Raw genomic sequence first — 21,866 nt, forward strand, 5'->3', positions numbered from 1 at the left:
ACATGGGACTCCAGGTAGCAGTAACTGAACATTTCAGTAGTAACTAACTTCTAGTACTAATTTGTTCGGATACTATAACGACGATGGAGAGAGGATATGAGAGCAGGTGAAAAATTAATTATTTAATATTCTACCTATGTGTCGAAGCTGGAACTGCTATAATTCCGACTAAGAAGTAAGCATATATTTGAACTAACCGTGATTATCCTTAAATTAGAAGCCTATTCTCGCTCACTGTCTGTCATCACTCGCTCATACTTTTAAATATTTGCTGGCATTCAGGTTAGATTTGATGGGAGGCTAAAATTAACTACGCTACCACCAACAAAATTTGATAAATGGAGCACAAAATAACGTAAACGTAGATTCAATTCTGTTCAAAATAACTGCAACTTTCCTTCGCTCCGCTCTTTGAGATTCCGTGGCGTAGCGCGTAGTGTCAGGGGACTTGAAAGAGTTACACGCGTCGTCCCAGGCTAAGATCATTACGCAGCACGAGTGGCGCACTCTGAGAAGAGAGCACATGTTCATGGTCTGCTGCAGTGGCAGTGCTGCGGTGTGCATCACACTGTGGGAGCGGCAGTTGGAAACGAACTCCAGGGCGTAAGTGAGCGCCAGAATTTCACGTTGAAAACGTGTACAATTTAGATATACAATTCTTATAGGTGAAACATCTAAATGATTCACAGGGTCACCGTGAAATTCGGGCGGTATTTAAACTAAATGCGATGTCACGTCCAGCCATAGTGAAACAGAGCTGGTAATCTGACAACGGCGCACAGACATGAGTCATGCTGAACGGGAAGGAAGACCATCGATATGGGCCACAGACGGAAATTTTCAGTCAATCGAGAAAGTGATTCACAGCAGTTACAAATTTTCCGACGATGAGGACGTTCACACAGTGGTTCTCGAATGACTGCCTCAGCAATGGATGGATCGTCGAGGCGCTGAACGATTGGTTGAACATCCGTTCGTTGTTTTACAAAGAGCTGGTGACTATGTCGAAAACAAGTGTCACGTATGTCTGCCATTTTAAAGAGTAGTACAGCATTCAATAAAAGTTTCTTTGCCTGCCATAATAACGTATAACTTACATTCTGAAGTCCTCTCGTATCATCTGGACCGAGCAAGATGGCGCAGTGATTAGCACAATGGACTCGCATTCTAGAGGACGACAGTTAAAATCCCCGTCCGCTCACCCAGATTTAGGTTTTTACTGATATCCCTAAACTTCTCCGGCAAAATGCCTAGCTAGTTCCTTTGAAATGGCCACGGCCGATTTCCTTCATCATCCTTTCGTATTCCGAGCTTGTGCTCTGTCTCATACCGCCACCACTAGTTTTCGGTGCTACTAAGCGGAATTGCCGCAGCTGTTGTAAGGAGGCCGCGACCGCCACTCGGCACGGAGCGAACCAAAACACCATTGCATGAGATGCGGCAGTAACACCCTCTGGTTTCCACATTGCGTGTCAGAGGCCAGTACTCGCAGTACTGTCGGCGAAGCAGAATGGCAGGGCGACCACGGAAGTCGCAGGCCAGTTGCCCACATTCTGGCCGCAACACTGTCTTGGGGTACGTGTTTAGAAGCAATGCCCCGGCACTATTGGACACCAAACCTGTATAGATACCCATTATTTCCAGTAGAGATAATCGGAGTCTCGCAGCACCTACTACGGCTGTAGGTTGATATCAGGCAACAGGGTGACATGGTCGACGAGCCGACTACTGGCTCTAAGTCTACTCCCGTGAAGTTGGCACCTTCCACTGGTGGACCACCTCGGGTTCACTTCGGCAGTAGCTGGATTTCTGCCTCGGAGGTCAGCCGTTCGTGACCGGAGTTGTACAGCCGACATCAGCCTGTACTTGCGCTGTACGCCTCCGCTAGGAATGGCGAACACTACCGATGTGAGCTGTCATCCGCTACAAGAACCATGGCGGACTACCCTGTCTACAGGCGCGCCCTGTGGTCAATGAAGGAAAATTACGAGAATAAAAACATAGACACAAAATTTTGTATAGTTGTATGAGGAAGTGTCATGAACGACATACTATAAATCCCCACCAGTTGGGTGTGAGCGTGGTGGTTGGGGGGGGGGGGGGAGGGGGTTAAATGTAACTTTTTTTAGGTTTTGTTTGAATGACTCAAAAACCATAGCTTCTAGCAAGACTGTTTCCCAGTAAAAAATTAAAATAAAAAACGTACTATTCGTATTTCCTCTACGACCAATAGTTTCGGCGTTGCTGAGGGATGGAAAACCCGCAGTTTATTAAAAGTAGTGTTCTGATGGTATCAAATTAATGCCTGTTGTTAGATGAAGTAGATTAAGATGAAATGTTAAATGTCTGTACCACGTATAAGTATCTTAGAGCCTACTGAGGCATAAATTATACTCGAGTGTGTAACAGGGTGGAGAGGGTGAAGATAGAAGTGCGAGGGAAGATAGTTCGCCAGACTGTGGTCATGCCATTCCCTCCTGAAGACAGAACAGGTGATTTCCACTCGCTACATCACAAGAAGCAACTACTGGGTGTTTCACAAACTTATTTAGACCCTCTGCAGCCCGCCATACTAATCACTGGCAAAGCGTAAGCGTTTCTGCGTTAGTATTAGTGGCACAGTAACTCATAACTGTATCCCATGTAGTGCAACACACTTTTGTGGAAAATAAACACACCATCCTGTGGAGGGCAATTGTAGTATAACGTTGTGAAACACCCTATAGTTGCTTCTTGGGAGGTGGCGAGTTACATAGAGTGGTGGGAAGTCACCACTCGCTCTTCGTTTTGCAGACATATGAAGGAGAGAAGTGCATGACTACAATTCGGCAGCCTACTTCCCTTGCACTTCTGTCCTCTACCTATGCCTCCCCACTCTCTTACACCCATAGAACACAATTTATCCCTTATTGCATCGCTACTGCACTTAAACGTTGGACACAAATTTAATATTTTTGTTCTTACCCCACCTTATTTAACAGTAAACAGTAATTTTTTACCATGAAAACAGTATTTTTAATAATCTTCAGCTTTTCCATCCCCTGCAACGCCGAAAATGTTAGCTCTAAAGAAAAAACATATAATACCGTTTTTGTACGAAATTTAATGTAGTTTCAATTTGTACTGGGAATAATTTTCGCTAGAAGCTGCGGTTTATGAATTATTCGAGAAAAACTTAATAAAGTGACCTTTAAATGCCCCCCCACCCCCACCCTTACACGCCATTAATGTGGAGTTTTAGTACGTTGTCGTGAAACTCCTACCACCGTAAAAAATTGCGTCTACTTCACCTTGTTTGGTCTTCATTGTCTGGGCTACTGCCCTGACCTGCAGAGACGGTGTACGAGCTGCCGCAGGTTACCAGAGTCAGTCCTGCTCTGCTGTTGACGTTAAGCCGGCTGCTGATCGGCCACAGTATCAGTAACTGCCGGCAACTGTCGTCACACGACAAGCGGGTGTAACTGTTACGGAGCAACGCTAGGAGTGTTGTAACTTTTCTAATAAAATGAGTGAGTGTTAATGCTGTTTTCTTGGTCGACCACCGGTCAACAGCCTGGCTCAACCCACCACCTCGTCTCAACCCTGCTACTGTAGATGTCATCAACCTCGGGCCTCTACATTTGCGTGTCTGAAGCAACTCCGATACGGCTATCGGCAGCCCGGCCCAGCATCTCATACCGGCTGCAGCAGTTAGCAGGAATAATTACAGTGGACTAACTGTTTTGTTTAGTTCTTCTACTTTAGCGTGCAGAGGATTTCTAAGCGGGAGTGTTATCGGAACTTTAGAGTAGTGTTTATGAGGTCGGAAGAACGGCTGATTTGTCAAAATTTCGTGGCAATTACAGGGAGCACTCTTTATGACCAATAAGGTGCTTGTAGTGCAAACTATTAGGGCACAGTGTGTGTACCATGTACTGAGTCACTACTGTATCAATAGAGCATTTTAGGTGCCGACGTTATGACGATGGTGCTAGGCAGTGTAGGGAATTGAAGTCTCATGATTATGTGTAAGATGTAAGATAGTATTGTAGATTTGCGAGAGTCCACCTCCGTAGTTGAGTGGTCAACGCGGCTGACTGCCAGCTGGAGGACCCGTGTTCGACTCCTGGCACTGCCAGGATTTTTTCCTTGCAGGGAGGTTACGGGGTGCACTCAGCCTCACGTGGGTCAATTGAGGATCTACGCGACCGATTAGCAGCTATTCCAAGATCAGGAAATCCGACAACGACCGGGAGAGCGGAGGGATTAGCACATGCCCCTCCATCTCGCATCCAGTGACACCATTGGCAGAGGATGACACGGCGATGGGTCGGGCACGATTGGGCCAGAAGGCGGAACTTTATCTTACCTTAATCGATGATTGTGAGAGGATATTGTCCTGATGTTGTTGCTGTTTTGGCTGATTTGGGGAAGGGGACCAAACAGCGAGGTCATCGTCCCATCGGGTTAGGAAAGGATGGAAAGGAAGTTGGCCGTACCCTTCCAAAGGAGCTATCCCGGCATTTGCTTGAAGCGATTTATAGAAATCACGGAAAACCTAAATCAGGATGGTCGGAAACAGATTTGAGCCGTTGTTCTCCCGAATGCGAGTCCAGTGTGTTAAGCACTGCACCATGTCACTCGGTGTGTTGCTGTTTTATTATACTTAATTGTGTATTGGGGTCAGTGACAGAGTCCAGGACGCATGGTATTTCCGGGCGGGAGGTGATTCGTACGTTAATAAATCAGGTAAAGCAGTTAACAATGGACTTGGCAGAGACGCATAGGCAAATGGTTGATGTGAAAGAAGATGGGCTATCGTCCAGTTTATCTACTACATCGGTGGATTCAGCCGCCGCTAATTTGATTTCTCCCTTTTCTGGCAAACCAACTGACGATGTGTTGTCCGTCTTGGGCCGGCCGGAGTGGCCGAGCGGTTCTAGTCGCTACAGTCTGGAACAGCGCGACTGCTACGGTCGCAGGTTCGAATCCTGCCTCGCGCATGGATGTGTGTGATGTCCTTAGGTTAGTTAGGTTTAAGTAGTTCTAAGTTCTAGGGGACTGATGACCTGAGATGTTAAGTCCCATAGTGCTCAGAGCCATTTGAACCATCTTTTGTCCTTCTTGGGCGGTTTGGAGGCAGTAGCAAAGATTGGCGTTTACACAGATGATTAGCTATTACAAATGGCTTAGTTGCGGCTGGCAGAGGACGCAAAAGCGTTTGATAGGTATAACTGGGAGTTGAAGAAGTACTGTCTTCTGAGCGGTTTGAACAGTGGATCAATAAACGCTGTAGAAAACAGAATAGCGCGAGGTTTTTACGGAAACAGTTGAGTGGAACGTCGGGGAAGCACAATGATTCAGTCGAAAGTTTCAGCGATGGGATAATAAAAGTCAATTGGCATACTTACGAATTAATGGGAAGAGATGAAGCAAATAAGATTATCTTCCAGGACGAGGAGCATAAAGGTCCAGACGCTTTCCTCAGAGGTCTGCCGTCCGATGTGTATAAAAGCGTTCTGTGATGTAGCCCGAAAGACATTAACGCTGCCGTTAGGTTAGCTACGGATCAGGAGATAGATATAGCGACAGGGGTATGCAATACGCGAGTCATTTTGTCTGCTGACGTGCGATCTTACAGGTGTGGGCGCTCAGGGCACGTCCAGAGGCAGTGCCGTCAGTCACAACGTGAGAACTGTCGTGTGGTTGGGCACCACGGGAAGAACTGTACAAGCAAGGGGCGAAATGGACGGGGGCGAAATGTTCAAGCGTTAAAAGCAAACGGGAACCCCATTCAATATCAATGCTGCAGAACGTATGTGGAGGCGGAAAGTGGCGTTGTGGGAGTGGTAAGCGACTAGGGGCGTACATTTTATTGGGGACAGGGGCGCATGTGTCAGTGGCAAATCTTCACCTCGTTGGTAGGAAACAATTAAACGCCCTTCACTATAGTTTGCAGGGGGTAGGAGACGGTGACGAAGTAACTGGTTTCAGCAATATTATGTTTTAGGTGGGGGCAGAATGAGTTCATGAGTGAGTCGAATAGCTGTATAATGTAACTAAAGGTTGCTACGCAATTCTGAGTCTAGATTTTTTGCTCCACTGAACTTCTGTGACATATGGTGGACGTCAAGGTGACCATGTTCCAATTGGGATAAACTGCCACCAGCGAAATGCTATCGCAAGGTTCATCTACAAACCATTTTAACGACGGACAAAATCACTAAGGCTTAATACGTATGATATCTTCATCTATATCTAGATACATACCCCACAAGCCACCGTATGGTGCATGTCGAAAGGTAAAACATACAACATACCACTGATAGTCACCTCCTTTCCCGTTCCAGTAGCAAGCAGATCGAGGGAGAAACGACTGTCTGTAAGCCTCCTTACTAGTCCTACTTTCTGGTCCTTAGGCGAAATGTACGTTGGCGACTATGAAATCGTTCAGCAGTCAGCCTCAGAAGCTGATTCTTTAAATTTCCTCAGTATGGCATACGTCGCGAAATGAACGTCATCTTCCCTCAAAGGATTCCCATTTGAGTTCACGAAGCATCTCTGTGCTACTTGCTTGCTGATCGAACCTACTGGTAACGAATCTAGCAGCAAGGCTCTGAATTGCTTCAGTGTCTTCCATTAATACGACCTGGTGTGGATCCCAAACACTCTAGCAGTACTTAAAAATGGGTTGAACTAGTGCTCCACACACAGTCTCCTCTACAGGTGAAAAATTCTGCGATGAAACGAAGTCGACCTCTCGTCCTCCCTACTCCCAATCTGACGTTCTCGTTCCATTTCATGTCGCTTTGCAACGTTACACCTCGATATTTAATTCATATGGAGTGGCGAGCAGCACTACTAATTCTGTATTCGGAAGTCACAGGATTATTTTTCCTGCTCATCCACATTAACTTACATTTTTCTTCATTTAAAGCTAGTTGCCATTCATCACACCAACTAAAAATTCTGTGTAAATCATCCTGTTTCCTCCTATAGTCACTCAACGAGACACCATTCCGTACATCACAGCTTCATCAGCAAACAGCCTTAAATGGCTACTCACCCTGACCGTCAGATCATTTATAGAATAAGAGCGGTCCTATCACACTTCCCTTAGGCACCCCTGACGATACTCTTGTTTCTGATGAACATTCACAGCCGAAGACAACTCACTGGGTTCTATTTCTTAAGAAGTCTTCTAGCCAGTCACACAACTGGAAACCTATTCCGTGTGATTGTACCTTCATTAGCAGTCTGCAGTGGGGCACCGGCTCAAACGCTTACCGGAAATCGAGGAATATGGAATCTGCCTGTTGCCCTTCATCTATGCTCAGCACGTGAAAAAAGGGCAATCCGTGCAACGAACTGAGGATATGTTAAAGAATTCTGCAGCAAATCGATGTTGAGGATAGTGGTCTGTAATTATGTGGGTCCGTACTTTTGCTTTTCTTGTATATAGGAGTCAACTGCGCTTTTTTCCAGTCGCTCGGAACTTTGCGCTGTGCGAGAGATTCGCGGAAAATGCAAGCTAAGTAAGGGACCAGTGCCGCAGAGCACTCTCCCCGAAACCGAATTGGGATTCTATCTGGACCTGGCAACTTACTCGTTTGCAACTCTTTCAGTTATTCCCTACGCCAAGGATGTCTATTTCTATGCGCTCCATGCGGGAGTCTGTGCGACAGTCGAACGACGGTATATTTGTACCATCGTCCAGCGTGAATGATTTCTTAAACGCGAAATAAAAAACTTCACCTTTCCGTTTACTGTCTTTTATTGCCAACCCAGACTGGTCGACGAGTGACAGCATAGAAGCCTTCCATCCGTTTAGTGATTTTACATATGATCAGCAGTTTCCGGGGTTCTTGGCAAGATCTTTCGCTATGGTACGACGGTGGAAATTTTTGTATGCTTCGCGTATCCATCTTCTAACGGACGCACGAAGTTCTACTAATTTTTACCTGTCGATCGCTGGGCGTTCTTTTTTGAATCGAGAGTGCAACACTCTCTGCTTTCTCAACATTTTTCAAATTTTATTATTATCTGCGGTAGAACTTTTCGATTATTAATGCACTTACTTAGCACATACGTCTCCAGAGCGCGATTTACATTTACTTTGAATGCGAACATTAGATTAGGCTTTGCAATGACTTATTGATACCGAATAAAAAGAACATACATCAAAAGAGAAACAAATATCACTTTGTACTTCGAAATAGTGTTTCTGTTTTTCCTGTGTGTTTTTTGCACCTATCAGTTCTAGACACCATCTTCGTTTACAAAGTGGGAGAATTTATATGTCATGTGTTACGACAGACAAAGTAGCTCGTAACCACATAACTGAAATTGTCGAGTTTTAATCACAGTCAGTTTGATGTAACATTGTAAGATAGATATGTCAAAGCAGTTTTTAGTATTCCCATAGGGAAGTGGGGTAGATGCAGTATGAACTACACTTGAACTTGACAGTCAACAAATTGTAACTAAGGTTATTGGTGTTAGAATACTGTAACTATTTTGATGTACTTGTAAATTTTGAGTTTTAATGTGTATTGGTTGAACCCACTAATAAGTATGTTATGTGACACAGAAACCAGACAGCCTGTGCAAACTGTATGAGATGGATGAGAACCACGAGCGACGCATGTGGCTTGACAAACTGCTGCAGTTCATGGAGGAGCGTGGAACACCTATCTCAGCATGTCCCACCATCTCCAAGAATCCTCTCGATCTCTATCGGTTGTATGCTTACGTCAAGGAAAGAGGGGGCTTCATGGAGGTATGCAAGGTGCAGTGTTTAGTTCCATGGTAGTTCCATAGACATACTAACTAGATGTACTGTAAATAGATTTTCCTACTAACATATTTTTTAAGAATATTTTGTGATTGGAATTTAATGTGTTTCAATAAATAATAGAGCCATTGTGCAAGTGTTAAGTTTTTTTCTGTGCGTTTGATAAGGAAAGAGAAATAACTGTTGCTTAAAAGAGGGTCAGTCAAAAAGAAATGCTTCTTGTGTGTGTGTGTGTGTGTGTGTGTGTGTGTGTGTGTTTGTTTGTGTGTGTGTGTGTGTGTGTCAAAGATTTCAAATGCAACTACATAGATTGGAAAGCACACATTGACAAGTAATCTACGACTTTTGAATATAATCTGTCCATTTCCATGGGTTTGGTCCATCTTTTTAACAAGGGCACGTAATCTGGATTGGTAAAATGCACAGTCCTGCTTCTGAAACCGTTGACACACTGATGTTTTCATGGCCTCCTCATCTTCAAAGTGAATCCCATGAAGAGCTGCTGTTAGTGGCCCGAACAGGTGGAAGCTTAATGATGCCAGGCCAGGGCTATATGAGGGATGAGGCAAAACTTCCTACCCAGTTTTCACAATCTCTTTAGTGATGTAATGACTGATGTGTGGTCTTGCATTGTCGTTCAGAACAACAGCATCCACCATAGCTTATGTTGTGCAAACTCACTGTAGATGTGCTTTAAGCTATTTGAGGGGTCTGACATGGTTGACAGAATTAATTGTGCATCTCTGCTCCAAAAAATCAACAATAATCTTGCCCCCTGCATTCCAGAATACTGTAGCTATAATGTTAGCCGCTAGGCACGAAGTTTTGAACTTTTTCTTCTTCAGTGAGTTCCTTTGATGCCATTCCATTGACTACCTCTTTGAGTATGCTTCAGAAAAATAACCCATGTGTGGTCTCCAATCACAAATTTTCCCAAAACTCCTCTCCCTCCAAACAGAAGGGCTGCAAGAGTTGGCAGGAAATTGTTTTTCTTGGCCTTTTATTCTGCTTGGTTAACCATTCGTCAGGTGCAGTTCTGAGACTCCTGTGTTCAGGCACAATGAGCGTAACAGGCAGAGATTTTGAAATCAGCTATTATTTCATATTTTCAACTTTAGTAACCTAAATGTGGTAGGTGGCTTTCATGGGAAAGTGTAGTAACACAACATATGAAAATGGACGCTGAAAAAACATTTTATTAAACACAGAAGAAACAGAATATAAATGACCGAACTTTTGAATCCACCAGTGAACAGTAACAGTTTTCAGCACATAAATTTTATCAAACAATAAATTTATGAAAAAAACTACCATTTTAAGTCACTGTTTTGATTCTGGTGCCTTTCAACTTCTCTCACAATTACCAGAGGAAATACATCGGTGCACTGATAAGCAAAGTTGGCAGACTATATTTGTGACAGTTTTTACATTCATAGTTTGACATCCTTCTGCGACCCATTTCTGTAGTGCAGGTGATGCGTCTACGTATATTGGGATGTGGGAGAGGAGGTGATTTCTGTGTCTTTTTTGTGAATAAATCTTTTGAGTGAGCTTCGCAAGCTGGAGGGGATTCTAATCTTTTTCATACTTCCTTTGTGTAGCTCTCCAAGCACAAGTTGATGTGCCAGAGATTTTAGGTACACTCTTCTCTGCAATTTCTCCAATTGACTTTCAAGGTACATAACCTGGGAGTTGAGACCACCTACATTCAACATTGTGAATAAAAAACGATCACTGGCCAGCGCTTTGTGTTTCTGCTCATTTAATAAGTAACACACATTTGATATGCACTATCAATGCCACCGTCTGTTGAATTCTAGAAAGTGACTATCTCTGTTTTTTTTTCCATTTCTCCAGATTCAGGACCAGTGACATCATCATTGTGAAGCAAATGTACAAGAATCTAATTTTTTGTTATGGCGCAGTGTGTAGGAAACGAAAACCTTCCCATCATTAAAGCCAAACATACTGCTGTATTGTGTGTTCCCTTTTATGTTAAGAAAATCTGGTGGCAGTTGTCTTTCATTTTTTCAGACAGTTCCAACATACGACAGCTTTTTTGTCTTCAAATAGTCAAAAGATGAGAATCTGAATACCAGTTATCAGCAGTGATATTTTGGCTAGATCCAAATATGGGCTTAACCATTCTCTTGACAACTCCAGTAGGTTTGTTGCTGACACAGAAACCACTTCCAGACTGTAGTCCAATTTAGATCTCCATGTTCACTGTGTATATCATTTTAGCATCAAGAAGACCAAAATGTTTTATTCCATATTTGTTAGGTTTTGAGGGTATATACTGCCAAAAAACGACATAAACCATGTAAACCAGGAAGCATTTCATCTGTTGTGATGCTATCCTCAGGACAATAGCTCTTCTGACAATTTTTCATGAACTCTTCGAAAACTTCATGAATAGGAGCTAGCTGCTCAAGTTCCTTCTGTTGGGCTCTGGTAATTCAGGTGTCAAAATGAAGCCAACATATCAGACTGTTAAACTCTTTGATATTCATCACAAGACTTAATTTTTCAGTCTGTCACCTTCAGTCTCCCAAAGTTCCTCCAGACTTTGACCATTCCCTCCGTATGCACCTGCTGGGTACAACGAACCAATAAATGCTATTAGGTCAATTACATCTGTGTATCTGATGTCTCTCTCACTAGTGAAATGATCCTTGATAGTGTCAGTGTATTGATTTGCATATGTGATATTGGTGGCAAGGATATCATCGGCTAATAAATTATTCCAACACTCAACTGCACTTGTAGCATTCTAAGCATTTCCTATGACTCCAGGGAGGTGAGTGGTGATGATGTAAGATCCCGTTACGATGTCTTTCCTCAGGTGCCTTTTTGGCCCACATGGTCTTCTTATCTCTTCCCAAATAAAAGTTCCTTGTTTTGTTGTCTCTTCTTTCTTCATCTTGAGCAGTATCCTCACCATCTAGCTGCTTTAAAGAATCACCTTCACATTCTTCCATCTCATCTTGTGAATCAATGTCACTTTCATCACCAAGATCCTCAGACAGTATGGAGTCTTCCTCATCATTGTACATCAGCAAATCCTGTATTTCTTCGAGATGACAGGGGTTAGACAATTTGTAATAATTCTGAGCTGTATCTTTGAAGAATCTAGAGTCTAAAAGAGAGAACTTGAGGATAATTATGTACTCAGTCGGAATGTGCCTGAAAGGCCAAGCTTACTGAACTGTATATTTTTACAAGATATTCACAAAATTCACATTACTCATCCATTAAGTGAGCAAAATAACAACTCTTAAAAAGAACCAAAAATACACACCTCCAAAAGCAAAGATGTATTAAAGTGCAATGAGCATGAGAGGCCACTAACGTCACATCTGCTCTCTACAAAGGTCACGCAAAAATTTGTGGAGGGTGTTGTAAACACTGCCTGAAGATAGGAAGGTACTAATGGCAGGCAAATCCCACGCTGACTTATTTGGGAGAGAGGGAACAAAAACATTTCAGTTGTGCCTGTCGGGCCAATTACGCCCGACAGAGTGTTAATATTCTTGATACTCAAGTCGCACAAAGCTTTGAGTATAACATTTGCAGAAAAAATCATCATCATCACAATGCCATTACTGTGGGAGGTAATGTAACACAAATCATCCACAGTCACCTGGTGATCACCATGAATAATGTCATCGACTCACTTCATGTTGGGTGGAGTCACCTGCTGCTCTGCTTTTCATGAGCCAATGATCTGTCTTCAGCGTTGTTACGCCGACAAACAGTGCTGGTATCCACTGTTCCATCACTTTACACATTTTTCTGTCTTTCATGAATGCCAATGGGCATTTTTACTTCTACATTTCAGGCTTCTATCACAGAACGCTGTTTAATACGAACATAGACTTTGACCACGTTGCAAGCAACTGCAGTACTGGCATCTGTTGATGCAGGAAGTTACCACTGCAGTAGATTAGAGAAGAAGCTTTGTAGAATAGTGCCAAATTCAAATTTTTAAATTAATAAGCATTACTGAAGAAAAAAAAAGAGGCACTGCTTGTTGACTGATCCTCAAAAGATTTTTCCGTATACCATGAGAGGTGGCTTGCAGGGTGTAAATCTAAGTTTGGATGTGTTAGGTTATGCGTGTGCTTGATCAGTTACACCCTTCTTCAGTACGAGTGTGGGAATGAGGTAAGATATCACAAGGAGCCATGTAGCTTTACTATGTAATGAATTGTTCTCTTTCCTCTTAATCTGAAACATCCATTTCCTGTACTTTTATTGTAACCAGTTTTATGATAATTTGCAGTCTAATGTCTGCAATAAAGAAATCCTGTTTTGTTTGTAGTGGTTAGCAATAAGATAAAAAATGAGTTTTGACGTATCTGACTTGTTCTGCACCAAAATATTCCCCATCTTGTTCATCGCAGATATTGAAATTTATGAACTCGTAACAAAACAAAACAAAACAAAACAATGCTTTACATTTTCTCTGTGTTTTTGTAGTTCATTAAACAGAGTAAGTAATTTGAAGACTGGTTACATTTCGTTAATCTTCAGCTTCACATACTGTGCTGGATAACCATTAGTAAAGAATTAATACAGTTCAGAATGAAGATAAAGAGGAGTGGCTGTTTGTCGTTTTAAGCCCTTCTTCAGTTGCTTCTTAATTGCTGAGCAGTATTTGCTCCTTTTTTTTTTGTCTCGGATATTGAGATAGTAGGATTTTGTGGTCATTTGTGTGTGTGTGTGTGTGGGGGGGGGGGGGGGGGGGTTGTCTGTGTGCAAGCTGTTTTCCATAAACAGTAGCAGTTAGTTTTTTACTGTGTGAAATTCGACCAGTGCACAACATATTTCTATTTCATGTGTGTTCCAATAATAAGTGAAAGTTAATGTTGACCACCTCCTGAATTTTATGAATTACTTTGGAAATTACTTCCATTACTTTGGAAATACAGATTACAAAGGAATAAGGCTCTCACCTAAACCACTGAAGGTGGTGAATTACCTTCAGTTTCAGATTATTGTGTATGTAGTAAATGTTAAAGCTGAACTTTGAAATTTATTAAAAATGAATGCACATTAAACAGTAATGTAGTTAAGATTAGCTATAAAATTTGATGTCATAAATAGATAGTTGCTAGTGTTTTCTATTATTTGTTAATATCTTTGAGTTCAGATCTGTCAGTAGCATAAAAAATATTTAAATAACAGTTACCTTAAAGGGAAATTTTTAATTGTTAACCTGTAGCATAAGAAAGCTTATTACTTACAATGATTCTTCACTAGCAACCTACCCCTGGTTTGCATGGGTAACACTAAGTATCTATGGTCAGACAACTTGTCTGGCACACGGGTAATGAATTATCTACACAAACCTTCCTCATCAATCGACCTATCTATTAGTGAAAGCTGTATCAGTATCTGTACACTATTTCCTGAGATTATCCTTCACATTCAGACAGAAAAACATGACAGGTGAATTTAATTCATAGTATGTATATTTTATAACAGCTATTTGTGTTTCAGCAAACACAGTTTTCTCATTTGTGTTTGATTACAAACTTAAATTCACAGGTCACAAAAAACAAAACCTGGAAAGACATTGCAGGGCTTTTAGGCATCGGAGCATCTTCAAGTGCTGCATATACACTTCGGAAGCATTACACGAAAAACCTTTTGGCCTTCGAATGTCACTTTGACCGTGGAGGTATAGACCCACAACCAATTATAAATCAAGTGGAATCTACTTCGAAGAAGAAGATGACCAAGACATCATCAGTTCCATCTCCAGGTAGTCCATAACACTGTACTGTTGAAATCCTTACAGAAAATTTTAATTTTATGTACTTAATTGATTTGATTTGTGTCTCTACAAAGCTGCTCTGAAGTGATTACTGACATGGGCTCTACATTGCTTTTGGCCCTTAAATTATGTAGAATATTGTGATCACATGCCATCTGATGCAAAAGAGTGGGCAGAGGAATTGCAAGTTCTACTCTTCTCTCTTTCAGAAAAGCTTGCAGAATCTTATAACTTATGTACTCATATCCTGTTCATAACATATATTGTGTTAAAGTGAGTTGTTGAAAAAGGGCCAAAATGGCATATTTGGAAGTGAATCTGTAATAGAATATATTATCACAGTGAAGTGGGCAATGGACATTTTTCCATTGTAAGATAACGGCAACAAGTGACAGTAGCATCATTCACGCTTTTGGTGCTGGTGGTGTGAAGTAAAAAAGATTTTTATTAGTTGTTGATAATAGTATTGGTATGTGTTGATGCATGAAATAAGTATTATACAAGGGAATAAATTTTAACTCTTGTGCATTGCTAAAAAGCACAGTTAAAAATACACATTTATATGTTGTTGAGGCTGTGTACTGTCAGTACTTACTGATGGTACACATTGTACAATATACGCATCAAATCATATAACAAAATTGAAGATACTAGTCAGTGAGAAGCCATTAGCGGGTTTAATATTACTGGAGTTAAATTCCGTGAGGTAATGTATGATCCAGTCACATCAATGCAACCACCTGTGGGAAGTATGAACAACCACCTTTTGCAGTGTGGGTGGGCAGAGAGAGAGTCAGTGAGGTTCTGAAAGGAACCAACAGGGATGAAGAGCCATGCCAACTCCAGTGCCATGGCCAGCTGCACTGGGTTCCTAGGCTGTGGACGCATTACGCAGACAGGCCGATTGAGATAGTCCCACGGATTCTTGATTGGATTTAACTGGTGAATTTGGTGGCCAGGGTAGTGTGGTAAATGCATCCTGGCACTCTTCAAAGCATGCAGCTACACTCAGAGTTGTATGACATGTTGCATTGTCATGCTGGTAGATGACTGTGCTGAGGAAAAAAAACAAACTGTGTATTGGGGTGGACATGGTTCCCAAGGGTATTTGCATAGTTGTGGTGATCCATTGTACCATCCAGAATGACAAGATCATCAAGGGAATGCCACAAAAATGTACCCCAGACAATAACGCTCCCTCCTCTGGCCTGGGCCCTTCACTTTTAGACGTTTCACGCCATCCGTGCCAACTACCATCTGCATGATGAAGCGTAAAACATGATTCATCAGAAAAGGCCACCTGACACCATTCAGTAGACTTCCAGTAGTAGCATTGGTGTGCAAAATACAGCCTACTGTGAAGCCGCATGCACAGCAATGTATACTAAAAGGTTGTTGAGACACTGTTGGTAATCCCTTGGTTCATCAGAGCAGTCAGTTGCTCAGCAGTTGCAGATCTATTCAATCCTACACTTTCTACAACCATTGTTCACCTCTGTCATCTATGGCCTGTGTTGAACCACAGTTCCTTGGTGCCGGTTTTGAATAGCGCCATTTTGCTATGCATGGTATACTTTAACCACGGTGACGTGTGAACAATTTACAAACTTAGCCATTTCAGAATGCTTCCGCCATTGGCCTGAAAACCAATAAACATGCTCTTTTGGGAGTCAGATAAATTGCTCCATTTTCAAATTAGGACAATGACTGCACTGTTTCCCATGTGCCCCCTGACACACCTTATATACCCTCTGCTGCCATCTGCTGTCTGTGAGTGGTTACTGTATGTTGACATCGAACATAGGTGGTGGTCACATCACTGTAACTGGACTTGTGCATATTCAGTGTAAGGATTTTTAAATTGATCCTTCACGGAATAATTTAATTTCCTCTGAGTGAACATCAAATGTAGCACACATGTTCATCTAAATTGCTCAAAAAGAAAAAAAAAAAGTTTCACATCACCCACATATCTGTGATCGTGTTCACTCGTAGATTCGAGGGGAACAGGGAGTAAAAGAATTAACATTATGAAAATAAAAATGGTAAATATTGTGAAATAAAATAACAACAAAATAAAGGCAATCTGTTTATAAACATACATTTTAGCTTTGTAAATGCACATTTTAGCGAGTGTGAATTAAAATCTGTTTCTGGATAACATTCAGTATGCAGTTGCTCCACTACGTGTATTATAACATACTTTGATCCTCCTTGACAAGCTGTCCGTAAGGTGGTAGCCACATTACAGCTCAGATTAGCCTCTCTCTGATGAGGTAGGAGATTCCTTCCTCAGTACTGCGCAATGTTCAAATTACCCTCAGTAGCAGTGAGAGGTGCCTGACATTTATACATGGTACCAGTCCACAGCGTGACTGAGCCACCTCCGCGCTGAACCTATCGGTTGTCATGCCCGAGATGTGTGTTGGTACCTGGTAGTCTCTACAATCTTCTGTGATGACAATTGTCAGGTGTCAGACAAATTCTGCATCTACTGGCAAAGAGATCCGAATGCTTTTGGTAGAAGTTTCATTCTAGATGATCCCTTACCAAACCTGTCAATGTATAGTGTTGATTTAAGGTCTACTGTTGTCAATAACATATGTCTAGAGATGAAACTGACTATACAGAGACAGTCATGTGGCATCTGGTTTGACACAGTTCTCTCAGTTGCCTTTGGAAAGTCATTAAGCAGCTCTCTTGCTTTCTCCTTGGATATACAGAGTGAGTCACTAACTATTGCCACCTGGAATAACTCTGGAAGAATGAGAGTAGCTGAAAAGTTTGTGGGACAAATGTTGCATGGGACAACGGGGGCCATGATATGGCATTAGTTTTTTGTTTCTAGGTGGGGTGCTTCAGAGATATGAAGGTCAACTTTGTTTCTTTAAATGGGACACTATAGATTGGTACTTATTTTCTGATAGTGGCTATCGAGACGAATCCAATGATGTGTAACACTATGGCCTTTGAAGTTCAACAAAGGTCAAAAAGGTGGCATGAACATCGGTTTACAGAATGTGTTTGAAGTGATGACCATTTGTATCAGTGCAGTGCTGCAATCTTATCATCATGGATTTGGTGGTATTCCTTATCACTTTGGCACTGATTGAAACACAAGCTCTGACAATTCTCTCTTGTATATCGTGCAAATAATAAATATTCACCGAATATGCGTATCCATCTAATGTACCATTGACATGTAAACACCATTCGACGGTTTCACAATAAAACACTAACAGAAACTGTAAGACTAGTAATGTCAAATCAAGCGAATGTTAATGATGTATTCCTTCGAAGAACAAATCGATATGCTTCTCATTTACAGAGAATGCCAACGAAATTCAGTGAGAGCTAGATACTTATACACCGAAAGATATCCTCCATGTACCCACCCTACATGTCATACACTTAAATGTGTGTATAATAAATTGAGAACAACTGGGTCTTTAACGCATGGGAAACATATCCGGCAAAGCAAAGTTACTAACAAGGAAATGGAAATTGGTACTCTTGCCACTGTGGCTCGAGATCCTTGTGTTAGTTCACATCAAATCACAAGGGAATCTGGCATGAGCCAGAGTAGTGTTGTTCGTGTTCTGCGTAAATATCATCCTTACCATATCAGTCTCCACCAACAATTAACTGGTACGGATTGTATGGGTGACATTGAATTCTGCCAATGGGCTCAATTTCAGATTCAGAGTGATGACACATTTTTGAATTTGATTTTATTTAATGACAAGGCCTCATTCACGAACCGTGGAAATGTTAATTTGTATAACATGCATTATTGGGCAACTGAAAACCCATGTTGGCTGCAGCAAGTTGCACACCAAAAACTGTGGTCGCTGAATGTGTGGTGTGGGATTCTAGAGGCCAGAATTACAGGCACATATTTCATCAAAGGAAATCTTAATGGTAGAAAGTACACCACATTCGTGCAAGGAACATTAAGTCTGTTGTTGGAAGAAATACCTTCAGGAACAAAGAACAGAATGTGGTATCGACACTATGGGTGTCCGACACATTTTTCGCTGACGGCTAGAAATGAGTTGCAGAGAGAATTCCCAAATCATTGGATTGGACACGGAGGAAATGTGTCGTGGTAGCCTCGTTCGCCAAACTTGACGCCTCTGGATTTTTTCTTGTGGGGATTCGTAAAAGACATAGTTTATAAAGACATTCCAACTACACTGAAGATATGCGAGAGAGAATTGTCAGAGCATGTGCTTCGATAAGTGCCAAAGTGTTAAGGAATACCACTAAATCCATGATAAGAATATTGCAGCACTGCATTGATACCAATGGTCATCACTTACAACATCTTCTGTAAATGGACGTTCATGCCACCTTTGTGACCTTCGTTGACCTTCAAAGACCTTACTATTACACATCATTGGATTCATCTTGATAGCCACTGTCAGAAAATAAGTACCAAACTATGGCATTCCATTTGAAAAAACAAAGTTGACCTTCATATCTCTGAAGTGACCCCACATAGCAACAAAAAACCAACGTCATATTATGGTCCCTGTTTTTCCCATGCAACTTTTGTCCCACAAACTTTTCGGCTTCTATCATACTTTTGGAGTTATTTTAGGTGGCAATAGTTAGTGACTCACCCTGTATATTAGCCATAATGTATATGTTAGACACATTAGCTAGAACTGTTAACTGTCAATGACAACTACAAGGCATATCTCTCTCTCTCCTGTCTCGTGACAGATGTACAAATGACATTACTGTGATGTATGTTAGCAGGTGGGCATCTTCCCACTTAGACATCCTGCCTTGCCCTAAGATGATAAAGTGCACACAGTTTACTTTTGAAGTGACTCTTTGAGACATATCGACAAGCTAAATAGTGTACACAGACTAAATTATCATTCCATGTGCTCTACTAAATGACACAGAGAATGTAGTTTTATGTTTAACACATCTACACAGTCATTGTCGTATGAGAGCTGAGAAAGAGGTTGTGTGTGTGTGTGTGGTGGTGGTGGGGGGGATTATAATAAACAGAAATTTTGTCTCACAAACATAATTTCGTTATTCTTGTGTTTAAAGTGAAATGGATATTTTATTTTTTGCCCCAATCTCAAAATACACACATCAAAAAAAGTTTTGCATCACCTCGGTTCTGGAACCTGTATAGAAAATTGGAATAGATATCAACATAAACATCATTTCCACCTTTTTTTATTGCTCATGAAAACCACACATTGCGTGTTGTACCAACATACAGTGCAACCTTCAGAGGTGGTGGTCCAGATTGCTGTATACACCGGTACCTCTAATATGCAGTAGCACATCCTCTTGCAATGATGCATACCTGTATTCATCATGGCATATTGTCCACAAGTTCAGCAAGGCACTGTTGGTCCAGATTGTCCCAGTCCTCAATGGCGATTCAGCGTAGATCCCTCAGAGCGGTTGGTGGGTCACGTTGTCCAGAAACAGCCCTTTTCAATCTGTCCCAGGTATGTTCGATAGGGTTCATGTCTGGAGAAAATTCTGGCAACTGTTGTCGAGTGATGTTGTTATTCTGAAGGAAGTCATTCACAAGATGACAAGGGGGCGTGAATTGTCGTCCATGAAGACGAATGCCTCGCCAATATGCTGCCGATATGGTTGCAATATTGGTGGGAGGATGGCATTCACGTATTGTACAGTCATTACGGCCCCTTCCATGACCACCAGCGACGTACGTTGGCCCCACATAATGCAATCCCAAAACGTCACGGAACCTCCACATTGCAGCACTCGCTGGACAGTGTGTCTAAGGCGTTCAGCCTGACCGGTTGCCTCCAAACATGTCGCCGATGATTGTCTGATTGAAGGCATATGTGACACTCATGGGTGAAGAGAACGTGATACCAATCCTGAGAGGTCCATTCGGCATGTTGTTGGGCCCATCTGTACCGCACTGCATGGTGTTGTGGTTGCAAAGATGGGCCTCGCCATGGACGTCAGGAGTGAAGTTGCACACTGTTTGAGTCATAACATGACGTCTTGTGGCTGCACGAAAAGCTTTGTGCATCATGGTGGACTTACTGTCATGGTTCCTCTGAGCCATATTCCATAGGCAGCGGTCATCCACTGCAGTAGTAGCCCTTGTGCGGCCTGTGTGTGGCGTGTCATCAACAGTTCCTGTCTCTCTGTATCTCCTCCATGTTCGAACAACATCGCTTTGGTTCACTCTTTGACTCCTGGACACTTCTCTTGTTGAGAGCCCTTCCTGGCATAAAGTAACAATGCAGATGTGATCGAATCACGGTATTGGCTGTCTAGGCATGGTTGAACTACAGAAAACTTGAGCTGTGTACCTCCGTCCTGATTGGATGACTGGAATTGATCAGCTGCCGGACACCCTCCATCTAATAGGTGGTGTCCATGCATGGTTGTTTACATCTTTGGGCGTGTTTAGTGGCATCTCTGAACAGTCAAAGGGACTGTGTCTATGATACAATATCCCCATTCACCATCTGTCTTCAGGAGTTCTGGAAACCGGGGTGATGCAAAACTTTTTTTGATGTGTGTACCAGTAAACGATTGATGATACATTTTGGAAGTTAGTATCAGTTGATGCATTTGACTTATGTAGGCATTGGTTGTCTCATTCTTTCTCTACAAATAACACATTCTGCAAACTCTTGTGTAATGACAAGATAAACCATATGCTTCCCTTCATTATTCTGTTATTTTAGTTACTTCTGATGTGATAGTAAATCTATAAAGATTTTAAAGAAAATTGAGAGATTGATTGTGCAGTAATTTAGCAGAGTTGAGAGTAGGTCAGTATTCATAACGTTCAATGATAGCATACGGAAAGTTGGTTTTAATCATTGGCAGAGTGGTTCATTGACAGGTTTATCACTCACAGTGATGTAACACAGTGTAAGAACAGTGGTCATAAAAAGCTCTTAACATACAGGGTCCAGAGGTGAGTGTTGTGCCTTTTCAATGATGATAGGTTTCAAATTTAACATGGCTTGGTGCCGTGGGTGAGTGGTGGTCCATCTCAATCAGTTTCAAAGAAAACTATATGAAGGGAAGTGTGTGCAAAGAACGTTTGGAATTGTGTAACTCATGAGAGGCCATTGCTCAGAGCGGTACATAAATCTGCACTTCTTCAGTGGACCAAACACACACAAAAAATGGAAATGATCGTATGGTGTCAGTGGCCAGGAGTTCCCAGTTGGGAAGTTCTGCCGCCAAGTGCAGGTCTTATTGAGTGTGACGCAACATTGGGCGACCTTCGTGTTGAGAATGGGGATGAAATGATGATGACAGCACAACACCCAGTCG

The 21,866-nt window shown here is 42.0% G+C and overlaps 1 protein-coding gene across 1 annotated transcript in view; it reads left to right on the forward strand.

Annotated features, from left to right (window-relative positions):
- The first annotated feature begins 4,304 nt into the window (after positions 1 to 4,304).
- LOC126470837 (uncharacterized) overlaps positions 4,305 to 21,866 on the forward strand; it is a 65,383-nt gene continuing 47,821 nt past the window's right edge. Inside the window, exons 1-6 of the mRNA XM_050098853.1 lie at positions 4,305 to 4,362; positions 4,667 to 4,766; positions 5,510 to 5,828; positions 8,570 to 8,758; positions 14,327 to 14,543; positions 14,690 to 14,828. Coding sequence (XP_049954810.1) covers positions 4,305 to 4,362; positions 4,667 to 4,766; positions 5,510 to 5,828; positions 8,570 to 8,758; positions 14,327 to 14,543; positions 14,690 to 14,828 — 1,022 coding nt within the window. The remainder of the gene's footprint in view (positions 4,363 to 4,666; positions 4,767 to 5,509; positions 5,829 to 8,569; positions 8,759 to 14,326; positions 14,544 to 14,689; positions 14,829 to 21,866) is intronic.

The sequence above is a fragment of the Schistocerca serialis genome, chromosome 3 (assembly GCF_023864345.2).
Source record: "Schistocerca serialis cubense isolate TAMUIC-IGC-003099 chromosome 3, iqSchSeri2.2, whole genome shotgun sequence".
NCBI classification, from domain to species: Eukaryota; Metazoa; Arthropoda; class Insecta; order Orthoptera; family Acrididae; genus Schistocerca; species Schistocerca serialis.